Source organism: Monodelphis domestica, chromosome 8 (assembly GCF_027887165.1).
Source record: "Monodelphis domestica isolate mMonDom1 chromosome 8, mMonDom1.pri, whole genome shotgun sequence".
Classification (NCBI taxonomy): domain Eukaryota; kingdom Metazoa; phylum Chordata; class Mammalia; order Didelphimorphia; family Didelphidae; genus Monodelphis; species Monodelphis domestica.
Genome location: NC_077234.1, coordinates 232,064,264 through 232,084,470, shown reverse-complemented (window position 1 = coordinate 232,084,470; position 20,207 = coordinate 232,064,264). Strand labels below are relative to the sequence as shown.

Below are 20,207 nucleotides of genomic sequence, written 5' to 3'. Positions count from 1 at the left end.
GCCAGCTAGAACTGATTGATAAATTCTTGACATTGTTTTGTTGAATATCTAGATCTAAAGTGACTTAAAAATAATAATAAATAAATTAAATTCAAAGTGTCTGGGGCTACAGTTCTCCCCTCCACTTCCCGGAGAGCCAGAACACTGTTGCTTAAAGATCTCAGAGAACTTTAAAAATATCTTTTTTTTCCCCCCAGATGCCTATAGGTGCATTATCAGGAGTTCAACATTTAGTTGATACATGTTTTGGCCATGTTTGCCCACGAAACATTAAAACATGAAGCAGCCCTTGGTATTAGGCAGCCTCCTTTTGCTTCATCGTGTAGTAAAAATGGAGGCTGGGGGTGCAAAGAATCACAAGTTTTTCAGATACTGAAATAAAAAAGAATCTCACAGAATGGAAGGGTGTGTCTGCTGGATTCTTTTGAGAATCTATGAGATAGACATTGGGTTTTTGCTTCTAAAGCTAAGGCTTATTTAATCTATTGTGTATACTTAAAGCAAGAAAGATGGTGAGCTTTTAGTAGCTAGCTCATAGGAATAGTTGGCATGGAATATGGATGGCCCTTGGCCAGGAACTAGATTGAGTAGTTTGCACATGTTAGGGTCTTATCAGGTCTGGGAAAGCATCAGGGGCTTCCTGTAGGGAACTTTTATGGATTTGCATGATTTGTTACTAAGCCAAACCTGATCACTCAGATGTAGTCATTATTAGGGCTGCAAATGTTAAAACAAGGGCTATTCTGGCAAACTTCTTGAAATACTTAATGAGAGCAAATTTAAGAACAAGAAGAGGAGGCTCTATGTCAGGGTCACCCAGTGAACCTGCACCCTCTACCACAAATATTCCTAGCATTTTTGGCACAGAGTCCTAAGGCTATTTAGTGGAATCTATGGATTTGGTAAAGAATAATGTTTTAAAATGCATATAATGCATAGGATTGCAGAAGAAACCAACTTGTACTGAAATATATTTACCAAAATAGAACCCTTATTCTTTAGTATGGATGGGCTTTAATAAATTAGCATACTAAAGAATCTTCCATCATCCTCCACCTGCCCCTTTTCCTTCCACTTCCTCGTTTAATAGGGAAAATAGCAATAGAAAGACACAAATACCGACAAGGTGTTCCGTGTCCTCTATGGCCTGTCCATTTGGTTAAGCCCATCCATCAGGGTGCCCATTTGGCTCTAGGAACAGTCCAGTTTTTCACCCTGCCAGTGCCACAAGCTATGATCAAAATTGCTCTCTATAAGGTTTGGCTCAACGTAGAAATGATTGTTCCAAAACCTGCTCCACGGAGTCAAAGGGTGGCCAGCAGCCCCAAGGTAATATATCAATTACAGTCTGCTATGAAAACCTGGCTTGGCAGGTGGCTGTGCACTTCACAGGTCAGCAGGCATTGTGTTTCTGAGTGGCTCTTATGACCCACACCAAGTATATCCCTAGGGGCTACCTAATAACAGAAAAGAAAACAACCCAGCCAAGTAGAGAAGTTAATCATGTTGTCTATTGTTTGGACTGAATGTGCTCTCAATCCAATGGTTTGTTGCAATCAGGTGCTCTTCAAATGGTGTCAGATGTTCTTCATCCCTCGGGTCTATTAGAGGAACAGCAACGTGTCTCAAGAGACTTTGACAGGCTAAGTAAATGAGCAAAGCTTCAAGATCAAATACAGAGGGAAAATGAAGCAGACAGACTCAGGCCTGGCATCTGGGGAAGTGTACATAGCCCAGGTCATTTTGCACTCTGCCAAGGCAGATGAGAAATGGTAGCGTCACTGCTTAGCTTTTCCATTAAAAGCTCTTCTATCAGCTTTGCAAACTGTTACCTTCCAGCAGGGAGCTGCCATTATTAACTCAACAGAGAGGTGTGTTGTCAGGTTTGAAAGGAACCAAATTTGGTTCAGTGAAGGGAATAAACATCTCTGAACCTCCAGGCTGGGAAGCATTTGCATTGACACTACATAATTACCTTTCATTTCATGTAATGATGCTATCGCATTTTCTTTGTTCCTCCAATTTCAAAATTATAATATGTCTTCTTCCACTTGAATGGATGTATGGAATTGCAAGGAACTCATTTAACTCAAAGGCAGCTTTGGCTTTTGCAACAAGCACATTATCTATCCTTTATGCAACTATTCATTGTGAACTCTAGGAAGTAATGGGTTTTATTTAAGAATCCTTAATCAAATAATTATGAAATGAAGTGTATTGCTCCTTCTCCAACATAATTTCATTACTTCGTTCTTTGGTTGGAAACCCTCTAACTCAGGTAACAGACAAAAATCTCCCAAATATGTTCCCCTCCCCTATAGAAACATAAACAGAAATTTCCAATGGCCCCCTTCCCCACTCTATAATTCCTAGGAAAGAAAAGGGAACAACATATTTAATCATTTTGGATCTTTTGGTATTTGTGCATTCATAAGAAATGAGAAAGCCTAGAAAATACAAGACACTGAAGTCTGAAAGTCATATCTCTTTGGCCTTCCGGTCATTGGGGTTTGAAGGGAAGAAAGGAAAGAAACTGCTATATATAGTGTAAATAAGCAAATAATTCAATTAATAATATGTTTATTCATCACTTATGATAGTCACAGCCATTAGTTAGGTTCTGAGATATGAAGATAAAATGTGGCACGGGTGATATTGGCCTGGTGAGGGGAGGGATGGAGAAGGAAAAAAAGAATGTGCCACTGACAGGGGTATTGTAAGGTGCCCTGGGTGAAGGGGAGATCAGATTTGATGCTCTAAGAAAATCTGAGTAGAAATATATGAAGGTCAAAGGAGGCTTCACGAAGGAAGCAGCTGACTAACTGAATGAGGATTGTGAAAATCGGAGAATAAGAGAGTCCATTCAGTAATAGGATATATACTGCACAAGTGCCTAAAAATGGAAAATGGCATATTGAGGTCTGGAAATAGTTTAATTGTGCGGTTTGATTGGAAGGTCGGATTATAAAGGGGAGTCACTGTGAAATAAATCTGGGAAGATAGATTAGAACTAGCTTATGGAGAACCTTATATACTAACCTTATGTAAGGAGATTATGTATTTTCCTCAAGGTAATAGGGAGACATCAAAGGCTTTTGAAAGGGGTTCTGGGGGTAAAGGGGATGACATTAAGATTTGTGCCTAAGGAATATTTGAGATGGATGAATTGGACAGGGGAAAGATTGAGATAAAAGCCAGGAAAAATCCAACTCCCTCTAAAACTCCCCAATTTAATATAGTGAAGATGGCATTATACATGAAGTCACCAAGACTTTGTTCAAGTCCTGCCTTAAATGCTTTCTGTGTGATCCAGAGAAAGATTCTCAGCCTAATTTTCCTCATCTGTAAAGGATGAAGATTGGATCCAACACCCTCTAAGGTCACTTCAAGCTTGAAATCCAAGTTTCTACAGTTATCAAAGAATATCAAAGGGAAATATATGATGCTATTAAAGCAGACAGAAATACCCTAGGAAGACTGGCAGGGGGATTGGTTGGGTAAACATTTAGTCAGTAAACATTTATTAAGGTACTGTGTGCCAGGCGCTGTGCTAAGTTTCCTGGAGATACCAAAAAAAAGGCAAAAGATAGTTTCTGTTCTCAAAGGACTCTCAGTCTAATGATTCAAGTTAGGTCTTTTTGATTTCTAAATCAATAATTATAAATTCCCACCAACATCTAATAGCTCATATTCTTTATGATATTTGCAGAAGCTGATAATACGCACACACACACACACACACACACACACACACACACACACATACACACACATATATACAGACCTTCTAGTTTTCCAAACAGTGTTCCTTGAAATCTAAGTGCTTACAGTACATTTCACGTTGGCTACTGCATACTTCAATAAATGGTAATGGTTAAATCTCATCCAAGTTAGGCAATATTCGATCTCTAATGAGACAGACAGAATCTTCCATTATCAATTCTCAGCTATTCACTGGCCAACATTAAGAGTTAATCTACATCACTGAGATATTGGCTTAATTTAATTTACCATTATGGGAGTTCCTACAGAAGAGCAGGAATGTGTAAATGATGCCATTTTTGAGCCACATAATAATGATGCTTAGAAAGAAAAAAGTCCAAGGACAAAATGAGCTAGTTAAACTTTGAGATTTTAAAAGTCATACTTGATGTGGTGTTCAAATTGCCCCATTTCCCCTCAAAATCACATAATCTCTTTTTAGTACCTTACTACGAGTTCCTTATCTATCTGTTTCATCTTTTAAAAGTTTTTAAAAAATACCTTGCTTTGCATTGAATTCATTTCTGTCTTTGGCCTTCTCTTGGACCTCCTGTCCTAAGGAAGCTTTTTCTTTTAACAAAGATTTAAATGAAAAAATATTCAGTTCAACAAAACCAAGCAACAACACATCAACCTTGTCTGACAATAAATGCATCTCTTCTGCCTTACATCTGACTCACATATAGATATTTTTCCTATACACTCTTATATCTGATGATTTTATCTTAAAAGCCATATTAAAAAAACAAACTGGTATCTTTATTTAATTTTAACAGAAAATATGGTGGGAAAAACACTGATTTTGGAATCAGATTACCTGGTTTCAAATCTAAACATTGTCACTTACTATCTACAGGATGCTGGGCAAGTCACTTGCCCAGATCTTATTTTCCTTAACATAAAAAAAATAAGGTGTTGGATCCAAAGACCTTTAAGGTAGTTTCCAACTCTAGATATAATATACTGTGAACAGGTTTAAAAAGGGATGGGGATGGTTTTCAGGTTTTTAAACTAAGATTAGAGAATCTTGGTCTCATAATTTTACATTCAATGGTTCTTCAGTTCGTTTCATCTCTGGGATTGGTCAGGTCATATCTCTATAGAAATATGAGATCAAACTTATGTTTTGCAATTTTATTAAATGTCATTCTGTCATCTTTGCTCTTCATTCATAGACTAGAATGATTATCACAAGGATACCAAGGTTTAGACCTGCGCAAGGACATGGGAATCACATAATTCTAATGAGGGATCTGGAAAATTTGAGGATAAGGAAGGCAGGACCCTCTAGTGGGGTGTGGGCCAGGGTGAGATCCCCTTCTATATTCTCTACAGTCATCTGATTATAAAGGATCTTGTAAGCTAGGAGAAGGAACATTTTTTTTTCTTTGTTTAGGAACTGAGAAGCCACTGGTTGGTAAGAACTCATTGAGTTTTTCTCCTTTTTTTCCCTCTTTCCCTTATCTTCTCTTTTATTCATGTTCTTTCTCCCTCGTCTGTTGGCTTATTGTTTCTTAATATCCTTTCTTTCCTACTCATGGTCTTTCCTTTCCATCCCTTATCTCTTCTTTCTCTTGTCATATATCCATTTCCCTTCTCCTGTCAGCTGGGCATAATATGAAACTGAATCATTTAAGTTAAAAAATAACCCCTTCTGAAATGCATACACACCTATGCGATATCATTGATAATTTTATTATCTGAATTTTAGAATTATGGAAAGTGAGGGAGACAGAGTTTAAGCTACTCAGCCATATTTACATAGTAAATACATGTCTGAGTCTGGATTTGAACTCAAGCCTTCCAGGTCTGGTGCTCTATATTCTGGGACACTTAGCAAAAAGACAACTTTTTTTAAAAATAAGCTTTAAGCCTTACAAAATCCAATTTTGAAGGAAAGATACTATCCCTGAATGCAATAGTTTGAAGAGACTCCACAGACCATCCTTCTACATGACGAGGGATCTCTTCTACTATATAGCCAACAGGATGCCATCCAACCTTGGCTTAAAGTGAAGGGGGACTTTCTGTCTCCAACCATCGCTACTAATTCTGCCTACTGGGGTCAGTCTGAATGAATCGATCCCCAGATAGAATATAAACTCTTTGAGAGTAGAAACTATTTCCTTCTCCCACCTCTATTCCTATTGCCTGGTAGGGGCACACAGTAGGCACTCTATGTTTTTAGTGGACTCATTGACCTCTCATTAATAGGGTACCCTTGAGCTTCTTGCTGATAGCATCATGTCTCTTTCTGCCCCCTTCCCCAAATCTGCTCTTCTGATGGCTAAACATTCCCTCTTTCTTCAACTGATTCTTATATAGCAGGAACCTTCATTAAGACCTCCAGCATCCTACTTATTCTCCTCTGGATGCTCCCTAGATGTCCTCTTCAATTGTGACCTCCTTATTTAGCCATCAGACTCTGCCTTCGACCTGGACATGCTGTGTCTATTCTTCAGCTTCCTATTTTACTCAGAGTATTGAAGAAATCCTACCCATACCAAATAATTATCTACTGTAGGACGCTTTTAGATAGTAATGACAAAGTCAAGAAATAAAAGACCTCAATGCTTTCAAAGGGAATTATGCAAGAGCATAAAATTAATTGTTAAGGTGCCAATTACCAATCACAGATTAACTTTCAAAATGCCCTTTTAATTTTTAAGACCAATGAGTGTAATGCATTCAGTCAGCACACCATAGCTTTGCAGACGTACAGATAATTAGAATATCTCTTTCTGACCATGACTAACAGTATTCAGTAAGTAAAGACCGGAATAATGCCCATTGTTTATTAAATCAATTAATGAGAGAGCAGGAATCTACCCATAGAGATTTGAGGATCTTACTCACGATGGAGCCTCAGTGACACCATGAAACTTTAAAGGCTTTTGAGGTTAGAAGGAAATGGAAAACCATTAGGGAGTTTGGTTTGTAAAAAGTTTGCTAATTAGTGACTATTGCAAGTCTGTTCATTAGATTGTACTTTGGTCTCTCTGAGTCATAATAGAACACCAACGTTAAGTTGACCCAAGGACAAGACCTTTAAAATGTCAACAAGAAGAGTAGAAATGCACGTGGATATAGCTGACTTCAAACTTGTGACCTTAAATCGATTTGTTTCTGTTTGGGTTTTTTACTTTTTGATCAAAAAAATCCAGACTGAATGAGATACAGACCAAAAGTCCAATCTAGTAAATATAAAAATTGGTTTTAAACCAAAGGACTTGATAAACAGCTCCAAAAAACTCATTATCAATTTATTTTTAAACTTGTATTCATTCCAGCAAATCCTTTATTTTTTCATTTAAAAGCTTTACATTTTGAGCCAAAGAATCAAGGCCATCTTGATGGTTCTGGCCTTGGGAGAGGAAGTTATATAATCTAGAGCCTGTATAACAAAATAGATGGCATAATATGATAATTGGAATATTATCTTTTTACTGATATAGCAAATACATTGGGCAAGATTAAAGAATTTACTCATTCCAAATTCAGAGTTGGCAAACAGAATTAAACACTCTCCTACTTACCCAAATTGAGGCATGCAAGGGGTATATTGACTGTTCTTAGGGTATATACACAGGGAAACTCAAGAGTACTGGGAGTTCCTCACAAATCCACAAGGCACACAACCTTCTGGATGGAAAGGCCCTCAGAGGCCATCTAGACAAACCTACATGAGACAATACCCTCTACAAACTACTTAATTAGGGGTTATCAAGCTTTTTGCTTAGAGATCTCCAGGGAGGAAGAACCTACTATTTTTTTGAAGGAAGTTGTTACAATTTTGGATAACTCTAATAATTGGGTAATTTTCTTAATGAAATCTAAAAGTCCCTTGGATGTGATCATCTGAATCTCCTTTGAAATGTCTCCTCACCTTTCTTAATTCCATTCTGTTTTCTGGGGCAAAGAATATATTGATTCCCTCTTCCATATAACAACTCTTTAAAATTAGAAGGCAGTTAATTTTGTCCCTTCTCTGTCATCTATTCACCAAGCTTGAAACGACATGATCTTAAGGTCCTTGATTATCTAGGTTTCACTGCTCTGCATTTGGTCCAGCTCATTAATGCCCCTTTAAAAATAATGTGCTTAGAACAAAACACCCAGGACAGAATAAAGTTCACCTTTCTTAACATGGACACTATTGCTGTTGTTGGGTTGTATAGGTCATATCTGACCCTTCAGCACCCCATTTGGGGGTTTCTTGGCAAGGATACTGCGATGGTTTGCCATTTCCTTCTCCATCTCTTTTTACAGATGAAGAAACCGAGGCCAACAGTATTAAATGACTTCTAGATAGTGTCTGAGAACAGATTTGACCTTAGAGATGTCTCCCTGACCCCAGACCCAGTACTCTATCCACTGTGCTGTCTAAATGCGCCTCACAGGAACACTATGCCTCTCTGAATGTGGCTGAGGCATGTTATTATTTTGGGGGTTGCTTTTTTAGATTGATGACTCAATGGCTTTCAACCCACTAAGCTCTTTTTTTCAAATAACTTTTTTCAAATATCCTTTCATTATTTACTATCTTATACTTAGGAAAACAATGTCTTGAAGCCAACTCTAAGATTTTTCTATCTATCCCTCTTCCATTTTGTCTCATTAGATTCTTCCCTGTCAAGATAATTTCAGATCCTGCCCTTGTTAGCACCAGGTTAGCAGTACCTCCTACCTTTATGTCATATGCAAATTTTATAAGCATGCCATCTGTCCTTTAAGCAAGTCACTGGGAAAAATGTTAAAGGTCAGGACCAAATACAGATCCTTGGGGGAACTCCATTAGAGATCTCAGTAGATAGGATCCTAAATTAAAGCTTCCTATTGAATAATGATTGCTTCTTGAATCCTGTCATTTAACCAGTTTTGCATAAATCCCTCTAGAATATTATTTAGCCTATCAGTTTCCATATTTTCCAGAAGAGCAAAAGAAATAATCTCCTTATTAGAGCATACTGTATGAGTATCTATCATGTCATTAAAATCACAACCATCCCAGCTTCAAATCTATTTCTGAAAATGAAGAAGCTTATTTTATTTAGGTCAGAGATAGTGATAAATGATGAATCAAAAATTAGACATTTACATTTTATCCACTCATTTATTTGGCAATGGGAAAAAGGCCATAGATATCACAGATTAGCCAAAAGAACTTCTTTCAATATCATGTCAAAGAATTAAGGCACAGTATTTAATTGCTTCAGCAAGAATTACTCAATAAGCATTGATTGAGCAATTAAATGTTATGCCTTACCTCTTTGACGAGCTAATTTTGTTTTGGAGGGAAGCATAGACAGTTGAGGGAATGTGGGATGGGAAATTAAACTTTGATTAACTGGAAAGCTCAGCAAATGGGATTACTCTGGTTACCTACATTTTCAATGTCTAGAGTCATTTAGAAAACCACAAATTAACATTATCTTTGTTGCATTTTTATTGATTTTGTTAAATATTTCCCAATTAAATTTTAATCTGTCCAGTGTTTTGTAAATCCATGAGTTCGACATCACTGCATTAAAATATACATTCTGGGTCAATCATTGTTTTTTGGAAGTATTTCTAAGTTGTATCAGTGCATTCTGATGCCATTACTATAGCATATCATGACTTTAATGAACTCCTTTGTCTAAATATTCTCAGTCATTTTGGGTTATTTTCTCATAAATTCTAGTACATAAGTGTAATTAGTGATGTACCAATGTACAGAAACTGGACTGAATGCATACTGACCCCAGGGAATTCTGGGAAGATGAATGTGTGTGTGTGTGTGTGTGTGTGTGTGTGTAAGTGTACACACACACATCTTACATGTGTTTTATTTTAACTTAAATGTGTGTTACGAGCTTCTCTTATCATTTCTTTTTTTCCCACCAAGCCCAGAGTACCCAATATCACCCCAACTGAGAGATCCATTTATTCAAGTTTTTACTATAGATTTATTCAACTTACTCGATGAAGTAATCTCTTCCATCTCTGTTTGCCGTCATCTCCCATCCATAAGGTGGCACCTGGTTCAAGCTCCAGGTTCCTGAGGGAGGTGGCCAGCCTGAAGCCTTGGTTCTGTGGCTGTAAACAAAACAAACACACATTGTTAACATCTTTCTTTTGACTATTTCCACGAAGGAAAAGCCTGGAAAAGTATAGCGTCCTAGGGAAAGGACCTGTGTACCAGTGAATCCCATCCCATCCCATTACACTTAGAAAGAAATGAAACCAAATGAGAATTCCCACATCTGTTCATCCTCAACAAGCTCCCAACCCAAGTTCAAGACCTTTATGAGTCCTGCAAAAGCAGTTCTGGAATCTCTGGGAAAGCAAGCATTTTCCTGTTGATTTTTCCTTAGGGCAGGACCAACCCCCTGATATTGTAGAATAGGGAAGGAACTCTTAGGTGAAGTGACCGCATCAGCACCTTTTCTGCAATGTGTCATCTCAGAATTACTGAGAGCATCCTAAAGTTAAGGGACTTGGCCAGGGCCAGCGGGGATAAGTCAGTGAACTTTTGGGCTTAGAAGCCTGATCTCTCTTATATCAGATTGCCTCCCAATGTAGGGCCAACAAAAATATGCAGTCACAGAATTATAAGAGATGAGCAAACTTGCCTTGTGGAGACTGAATAAAGAATCTCTCTTGCATACCTATCAATGACTATTTTACAAATGTATGTGGATGTTCCTGGGTTCAATAAAATACAAACACATAGAGCAACATTTCTGATTTCATGATAGATATGAGCATCCTGCATCATCTTAACAAATGGACACTAATAGTACAACTATTCCCCTTGTGAGGATTTTGAGATAAAAAAGTGAGGGACAGATAGGCGGCTCAGTGGATAGAGAGTTATCTGGAGATGGGAGGTCCTAGGTTCAAATGTGACCCCAAATACTTCCTAGCTATGTGACCCTGGGCAAGTCTCTTAACCCTAATTGCCTAGCCCTCATTGCTCTTCTGCCTAAGAACCGGTACTTTGTATAAAGGGTATATTAAAGAAGGGAGGAAAAGCCTTTAAAAAAATCCCTCATATCATATTTGAAAGGGTTGGAAAGCCCTGGCTTTGCCATATGCCTCATATATCTTGATCTTAGTTGAAATGCCCACCTATGGAAGCAAATTACAGCTTTTATGCACCTTCTGTAGGGAACACTAAACCTTTGTCCCCTGCCCCCTCAGTCCCAAATAAAAATTTAAGAACTATGACTAATTACACACTAGGTAGGTGAATTGTAAAGCCTAAAGCACACCATTGATTTAGAATTCTGGCATAAACCTACCTATTAGCTTTCATATCTCACAATGCCCACCTGATGTTTGCTCCAGGAGCAGATTGAAAGTAACTGTGGATAGTAAAGCAGAGGTATGCCATGTTCTAGGTGGCTAGTGTTCCGGGAACAAGAACAATACAGAGAAACAGCTCAAAGTCCCAATCCCCAGAGGTGCCCAAGCATATATTATCCATAACCGATTACTTAAATTTAGAAAATAGGACGCAAGAACAATTCTGCAAGGACCTCTCCTCTGGCAGTGCACAAGCAAAAGTACCCCGACTGGCTCCCTTTGCTCCCAGGAGTGACCAAAGATAGAAATTTAAAAGGAAATGAATGTTTCTTGGTGTTCTTTTTTAAATTCTTTTCAAAACTGATTTTAATTTGAAACTATAGATAGTGGTTAATTTACATGTTTATATGAGTTCTGAGAAACATTTTGTGGCATAGTAGCATGAGTTTCCTTTGGGGAAGGATTAAGGGAAACATGATTGCTGTCTTCAAGCATCTGAAGGGCTGTCTTTTGAAAGATTTTTAGAATTCTTCTATTTGGTCTGAGGGGACAATGGGTAGAAGCTGTAAAGAGGCAAGTTTATTCTTGAAAAAAGGAAAACCTTCCTAAAAATTAGAGCTACCTAAATGTAGAATGGACTGTCTCAGAGGGTGATGAATTCCCAACTCTTTTGATATCTTCCAGAAAAGCACTTGTCGGAAATGTTGCAAAGGGAAATCACTGTTCAGAATCATGTTGCACTAAGAGGCACCTGGGATTCTGGAATACTATAGAAGCCTGTAATATAAAGTGATAACACTTTCATAGATTCCACAGAAACAAAACTTAAGGGACTTCAGGGGATCATCTTGTTCAACTACTTGTCTATAGGAAAATTGCTGTATCATCTTTTACTTTCCCCTAAATCTCTCTTTTAAAAAAATGACAAAAGGGTTAAGTGACTCACCTAGGGTCACACAGCAAATAAGTATCTTAGGCTGGATTTGAATTCAGGAAAAGAAGTCTTCCTGATTTCAGGTGCAGCATTCCATACATTGTACCACCTAACTGTCCCTCCCCCTACATATCTGATATAATTGTAGGAGATAGTAAGGAACAATGTTGAACAGAGGGGGAAAATGTAAATAGCTGCCAAGTAAGACTCTCTCTCTGTTAGGAAAACCAAGAAAGGAAATCAAGAGTCACGTCAATGGCAACCACCCTGGAGATACAACAGGAAAGAATTTGAGATCTATGAATGGATTTTATTCTATAAAATGAGGGGACTGGAGTAAATGAAGTCTAAAATCTTTCCTAACAATAAAAATCTTCTAATCTACTGTTTGGGGCTCTCTGCTCAATAGGGCAGGGAGTTGTTTCTTCTTTTTAATATCCTTACCTTCTATCTTAGAATAAATACTGTGTATTGACTCCAAGGCAGAGGAATAGTAAGGGATAGATAATGGAGGTTAAGTGACTTGCCTAGGGTCACACAGCTAGCAAGTGTCTAAGTCTAGATTTGAACCCAGGACTTCCCATTTCTAGACTTGACTCTCAAACCACTGAGTCACCTTGCTGCCCCCTGTTTCTTTTCTTCTTGAAGTGATGGAGGTCTCTCTTGTTCTCTTCCATCTTCCTCTTCTATCTCCTATTCACTCCTATACTCTCTTTTCCTGTGTTGTCCTCTCCTGCTCTACATCAGATCTCCTATATTCTCCTCTCCTCTTCTCATCTCTTCAGGGATGAGTATTCTACAAAGATTCCTCAGAAATCTATTTTCATGGTGTATTATTGTGATGCTTAAAATGTTTTTTTCTTATTGCCATTGGAAGGCAGTTTGTTATAGGAAAAGAGCACTGGTTATGGTATTAGACCATTTGGGTTTAAATCCCACCTCTTATTTCCTACCTGAATGACCCTGGGGAGGATGTCACAGTCAACCTGGATCTCAATTTCTTTTTCTTCAAGATGTGGTGGTGTGGTGGATTAAGTAACCTCTAAGAAACCTTCCATCTCTAACTGTATAATGTTATGATTCTAAAATGTCTACTATATCAATTTGTACCATACTCTGTGGACACAAAGGACAATGAGGTCTTTTTCTTCGACTAGTACAGCAACCTTAGTTTTTTAAAATTTCCTCTCATATAATGTACTTTTAATTTTTTTAATCATCATCACCAATTTCTTTATCATCTCTATGGTCCCTTCAAGCTTTCAAAAGGATGTGAGCCTATGATAAAGTGGAAATAAATAATCTAATAAATACAAATGCTGACAAATATGAACTTCTGGCCCTTAAACATGCAAAGAAGGGTCAACAGCTTTTGTTTTTCTCACATGCAAATGTAGGTAGGGCAAGAATTCTCCAGCAGGAGTTTTAGATGCCTGCTTTACTGCTTTGAGATCTAACTCAAGCCATTGACTACAAACCAAAAAAGCACGTACCCCACCAATTCTTAAAGAATAGTAATTTCTATGACTTGCACACTACCATAGGTTTGTAAGGCTAAGGTAATGTCATAACTACTTAGATACATGCATGCAGAGTCAGTTTTATATAGATAAATTTTATCCACTTACTTAAAAAGTTTTCCAGAATCAGATTACTACATGCTATAGCTCAGTGACTATAAGAAAAGCAATGATCATGTAGAGAAACCACAATAATCCTTTCTGAATTACTAAATTTGGACAGTTATTGCCATGTCAATGAGGATGCCCAAGGCAATGTCCATTTGACATCCTCAAGTACAAGCAACCATTTCTGTAAGACATAAGGACCAGAGGATAATGTGACATTGACAGTCCATTGAAGACATATGATACTAAACTCTGAACCGACCCTATAACTTAAAAGGTACTGGCTAAAAAAAAAAAGGTACTGGCTGAAAACCTATATGAGAATAGCCAAGCTATTAGCTATATAGCCAAGCTATAACCTATATGAGAATAGCCAAGCTGTCCTTAGCTACCCAGCCTCCCTTAACCTTCTCTCTGTGTGTGTATCTTTTTCCTTTCTATGTAACCTCTCATCTCTTTCTTCTCTCTTGTGCATAGGGCTGTATCATAGACCATTTCCCTTTCTTTCTAATGTTTTCCTTAATCTAAATTTCTAGTTGAAATCTTAACATTAATATATTAATAACTTTTGTTTTATTAAAAGCTAAAAAACATCCTTCCCCTAATGAGGCTAACTTCTTAAAAAACAAATAACAACCTTCTCCCTCCCCCCCTTTTTAATCAGCATTGGGGAAAGACAGACTACTTTCAAATATAATTTACATGTAAAGTAGAGAATTAAAGTAGAGAAGTCGGAATTTCATTACAAATGTTACAAAGCATGTGCAGGAAACAGTGAACAACATTTCAGCAAGATGTCACCAAATAAAACCTTCATCTGTAAACAGAACACTTGGCTTGATTATGATATGGGAGAAATGTAAAGATCCCAATCTAGCTTAATATAGAGAAAAACAAACAAATGTATATTTTTAAAATGGAGAGAACTAAACACTATTTCCTGATTTGTTGATATCAATTAAATTAATTTGAAAAGTCTTAGTAGCATTGAACAAATTTAATGTGTCCATAAAGGAAATAAGAGATGAAAATTAAAAATTTCCACGATAGATAAACCCTTAAATAACTCCAAACAACTCTAGTAGATGTTTGGGTTTTTTCTTTCTCCTGGTCTGGTACTCTTGTCATGAAAACCTAATGTGACATCACACTTGATCTTAGCCAATGGACTGAGAAGCAATCGTGATCTGACATCAATCTGTCTTTGAAGTCTTGTCTTTTACTACTTCAAGTACCCAAGCTGAACTGAACTATCTTGGTCATTCACTGTCTCCTATACCTGTACTCCACTTTGCCACTTCCAAGCCTCTACTGAAAATTTCCCTGTGTTTTGAATGGTCTTCTTCCCAGTGACTAATGAATTCCATTCCATTCTTTGAAGCAGAATTCAGATAAAACCTTTCTCCCGGATCAACCCAATGTATTGAATGACCTTTCCTTGACATTCACAAAATCCTTTGTACCTTATGCATGGTCTTATGTATTATTTCATAGTTGTAGCATATATGGCTACTGTGTAGGTAACATAGGGTTTATGGGTTCTCTATTTTGTGTCGAATTTTATATATTCCATAGATTTTATGCACATGTGCATAATAATTTGTTGAATTGAATTAATCTAATTGTGCCCCAATGAAAATGATCGATATACATTTAGACAATAATTACTCTTTCCCACAAAAAGTTGATAGCATTATGCCTTTGGGATGTAAAAACTTCCATTGGAACAATCACTAGTGAGCATGAGACCAGCCCTTTGAGAAGAGTGTCTCTTCTAATCCTCTCTTGAAAAATATGGAAACTTGGGGCAGGGTCTAAATAATAGGCCAGTTGGATATTTGAAAAGCAGGTGGAATGGGTGAACTCCCAAAGTAATTAGTGATTGTTTAATAAGAAGTTCTTAATCTAGAATTCCATTAGCATATTGAACATACACATTAGGTTAGGTATAGGCAATAGATCATTTTCAACTGGAGTGAGAAAATGCTTCTTAGAAATGAGGCAAACACAAAGAAATCTAATTCATCCAGACTTCAAAAAGTACCTATAATATGAGGAAAAAATAAAATGTTGGGAAGAGCATGGATGATTTAAAAATTCTCTTAAATATATATAGATATATCAAATATTATTACATGATGTCACAGAAAAAGTGATAGATTAGGTATCGTAGATCTGTCTTCTATTACTAGTTTTACCAGTAGTTAATCAATTGACATTGTACAAATCAGTAAGTCAATAAAGATTTGTTGAGTACCTTTTATTTTCTAGGATGTATGCTAAACAGTAAGGATGGAAAGAAAGACAAAAAACAGTCTCTGCTCTGAAGCAACTCACATCCAATGAGGGAGACAGCATGTAGCAAATCACTTAACATATTTGGGTCTCTGTTGGCTTTTGCTAAATGAGAAAGTTGGTTTAAATGAACTCTTAAGATCCCCTTTTTAGCTTTTAACATTCTATGAATTCATGTGAATTTCCTAACACTGTATAATCTCCTATAGCCAATTTATAATGATGTTGTTTTTCCTTTCTAAATATTTTTATGAACATGAAATGTTTATAATTTCCCATTATGATAATTTCTAAATAGAAATAATAGTTTTTTAGCCTCCCTTTACTTGCCCATTCATTTCTGGTTAAATGTATGTTTTTTCTCCTTTAACATATTTCAAGGGATTCTAAACATTGCTCTAGTCTTGCTTTATTTGGTTCAAATTATTCTGAATCACTTGTTATATATAATATATTATTATATACCCCACGTTCTTATCTGACTTATCCTAAGGAGAGACCACAGTTTATTTAGCACTCTCCTAGCATCAATCAGACTCTTTCTAGGATTTTCTAATTATAAAGAATATAGTTCTAAATTTTTTCATGTGGTTGTTTCTCACCCCCCCCCCCATTTTTGTTAATGTTCTTAGCATACATTCGTAGTTGTGGGGCTATTATACTAGTGGGAAAATTACTTTTATGACAATTTTAAAAGAAAGTCGAAACCACTCCAAAAAATTGTCATGAGTTTCCTTTTAATTCAATTAAATTCAGTTCAATTATTGATTGTGCCTCCTGTGTGATGGGTATTATGTTTGAGTGTTAGCTAGCACTGTGAGGCAGAATCTATAGACTATCCCTTCTGAAATCTCAGTTTACCACTCAAGTATAAAATTCTCCAGCCTTTAAAAGTCAGTGATTAAAATGTGAAAATACTAGACTTTGAGAAAAGATGAAACATAAAACAATCACAGTATATTAGGATCATAGATAAATAGCTAGGAAGGATCTTAAGAAGTCATCTCATCTAATCCCTTCATTTTACAGATGAGAAAACTGAAGCTTCCAAAGGTTTGGAGATGGCTCTTCTTGAGTGCCACCCATAGTTGGTTCTCTTTGAGTGCCTGTGGGGTAGCTAAGTGGAATAGTGGATAAAGTGCCAGGCCTGGAATCAGGAACTTTTCACTCTCTGCATTCAAATCTGACTGTAGACAGTTACTAGCAGTGTGACCTTGAACAAGTCATTTAACTCTGTTTGCCTTAGTTTCCTTATCTGGACAATGAACTAGAAAAAAGAAATGGCAAACTACTTCAGTATCTTTGCCAAGACAATCCCAAATAGGGTCACTAAGAGTCAGACATGACAGAAAAATGATTAGACAAGTGCCCTTGATTTCCTTCCCTTTCTTCTTCTCCAGCAATTTGTTCTCATCTCTCTTTCCTTCCCTTTTTTCATTTCCATCATTCTCAATTTCTCTCTGTCTATGGGTTACTTCTTGGTTCCCTTCAAACATCAGCAGTTTCCCTCTATCCTTAGATGCATACACAAAGACTTGTAAACATACTAAAAATAACTGCTATCAGAATGGATTTTCAGTTAAGTTGGATGTATGAACATAAACAAAGGAGCCAAACTCTTCCATATTTACTCCAGTGACATTCTAAAAATAGCACTAGATAAATAATGATGAAAAAACTCAAAAGAAATCTTGGTAAGCACCACCATTTATTGCATGATTGAACGACAAGATAGCCATAGGTATGTGGAATTTCTCAAAAAGAGGAACCACTTAAGCACAACAAAACAAGTTGGAAGCTCCCAGGGGTCTCAAAGACCTATTATTCCTATGATTGGGGATCAGGTTAAGAAATAGATTACAGAGTGCTTTAAAGACTGCAAGACCCTGACCAGGAGGCAAGAAGTCTAGACTATTTGGCCAAGGAAGCTTTGTTAGGATGGATCAGAAAACCACAGAATTCTACTTTGATCATGAATATTAAGCCAGGGGTAGGAAGCACTATGGCTAATATATCCCTGGGGTACAGAAGGAAAGAGCAATACAGTCCCTGCAGAGGGCCCTGTAGACACCAATGCTCTTAATACAGATGCTCCAAGCAGACTGTGAAACCTGCTAGAATTCAATGTGTCTCTCTCTTCCTCTCCCTCTCCCTCTTCCTCTCTCCCTCGCTCACTCCCTCCCACCCTCCCCCCTCTCTCTCTATATTTGTTTGTGACAGGAACCGAATTAATTGATACCAAAACTAAACAGTGCTTGGATATGGTTCTAAGTCCCAAACCAGCAACTGAAGAAGACATTGAATGCTATGGAGGAAGATTAGAGACACCTCAAAATTACTCACTGAAGAAAATGGTAATTTCACAACAAATACCCAGTTTTAGAGAAAACAAAGGCTTGGCCCCAAGAACTGCAGAATGATTAGAAGAAATCAAGCAAAAAAAAATTTAAAATAAATAAATAAATAGAATAATAGACCTAAAGAAAAGAATTAGGAGGAAAATAGTTTAGGATAGAGTGTTGAAAACAATATCTAAGTAATAGCATTTCCTAGAGTTAGAATGCAGCAAATGACTCAATGACTCCATCAGATGGCAGGAAGTATTAGGACAAAATCTAAAAACTGAAAAATAGTTCTATGCAATCAGACTTAACTGACTTGGAAAATGGATTAAGGAAAGAAATTTTATGTATCATCAAATTCCCTAAAAACATAGTGAAACAGAATCCCTTATATATCTAACTACAAGAAATAAATTAATTGCCCAGACCTAAAGTTAAAATAGGAAAAAAAGTTACCTCCTGAGAAAGAAAAAAAAAACATCAAAATGAAAACTGCCAGGAATATCATAGCAAAAAGAAAAACCAGAATCTTAGACAAAGAAAAAATACTGTAAGCAGCCAGAAGGAAAAATTTCAAGTACCAGGGAGTCACAGTCAGAATCACACAAGACTTTGTAGTGATTTCTTCAAAGAAGAGAGAATCAAAGATATAACGTTCCAAAAGGCAAAAAGACAAAAGCTTACAAACAAGAATAACTTATCCTATAAGACTACAGGGGAAAAATGATCTTTAATGGAATAGAAAAGTTCAAAGCTTTCTCAATAAAATAACAGAGCTGAATAGAAATTTAATATAAACTTATACTGAGGAATTTTATTTTTATATCAGTTTCCTTAGTATATTCTAATATAACCCTATAATTTTATATCCCCAAAGTTTTCCCTTTTCTTTCCCCTTCCCAGAGAGATATCCACATAACAAATAAAGAAAAATGGGAGGAAAAATCAGCACAAGCTATCGATATATTGAAAAAGTCCAAAATACATGCAGTTTGCAACATTTGTGGATTTCTCATTTTGATAAAGGGGTGGGTTGAGAAGCCCCTCTAATAGCTCTTCTTTTGAGTCATGCTTATTTAAAAAATAATTCTGTACTTGCTTATTCTTTCCATTATAGTTTTTTATATTGTTGAGCTGTATATGTTTGTTTCTTGGATCTGTCTTGAGTATGAACTTTCACAGGCAAGCAAAAGAGTCAAGAGAAATATACAAAGGTAAACACACTCCAGCAATTGAAAGGGGTTAAATGATTATGATGTGTTTTCAGTCTATCAGAGACAGGAGTGACAGGATTCTTCAGATTTCTAATGAAATGTCAGGATTGAGAAAGTGAATTAAATAAGAAAAATATAGGGAGTTGTAATTCTGCTCTATTTTGCTGGTCTTAAGAGAGGAAAATAAAGGTAAGGAAAGAGGAACACACTAGGAAAAGTGTCAAAGAAAATAATACTTAAATTGTTTATTATAATTGAGCTATGTAAGTAGAATAATATATAAACATGAAAGAAAATCTCAAGGGAACTGGCATCATGTACAAGCTCACTCTTAACTGAACCAGAAAAAGGAGAATTGGATAGACTTCCACAAATACATGTATACAAAACATTTTGAAGTGAAAATATATATACTAAACCCAATAGAAAAAATATGTAGATTTGGAAGGGGCAAAGAGAGATTTAAATTGGGAGATGAAATAGCTGCAAGGAAAACTTGAACTTTGGAGAGCATATCATACGGAAACAGTAAACAGAAAGAAAGGACAAGGACTAGAGATTGAGATCTCTAGAAAGGAAATGAGGTACATTTGTATAGAAGCAGATGGTTTCAATTATAGTTCAGCAATGCTTCTTATTCTTCTTCCTTTTAACCATTTTCTCCTTTGAAAAGATAGGAGGTACAAATAGTGAGGAAAAATATTGTAAGAAAAGATGTAAGGGAAGAAAAAAAATCATAGAT

The 20,207-nt window shown here is 36.6% G+C and overlaps 1 protein-coding gene across 3 annotated transcripts in view; it reads right to left on the bottom strand.

Moving 5' to 3' along the window:
• Positions 1 to 20,207, bottom strand: part of FRMPD4 (FERM and PDZ domain containing 4) — a 742,306-nt gene that overhangs the window by 235,811 nt on the left and 486,288 nt on the right. For all 3 annotated transcript variants that reach the window (XM_056808256.1, XM_056808255.1, XM_056808257.1), the window contains one exon: positions 9,724 to 9,840. In XM_056808256.1, the coding sequence (XP_056664234.1) occupies positions 9,724 to 9,840 (117 nt within the window). The remainder of the gene's footprint in view (positions 1 to 9,723; positions 9,841 to 20,207) is intronic.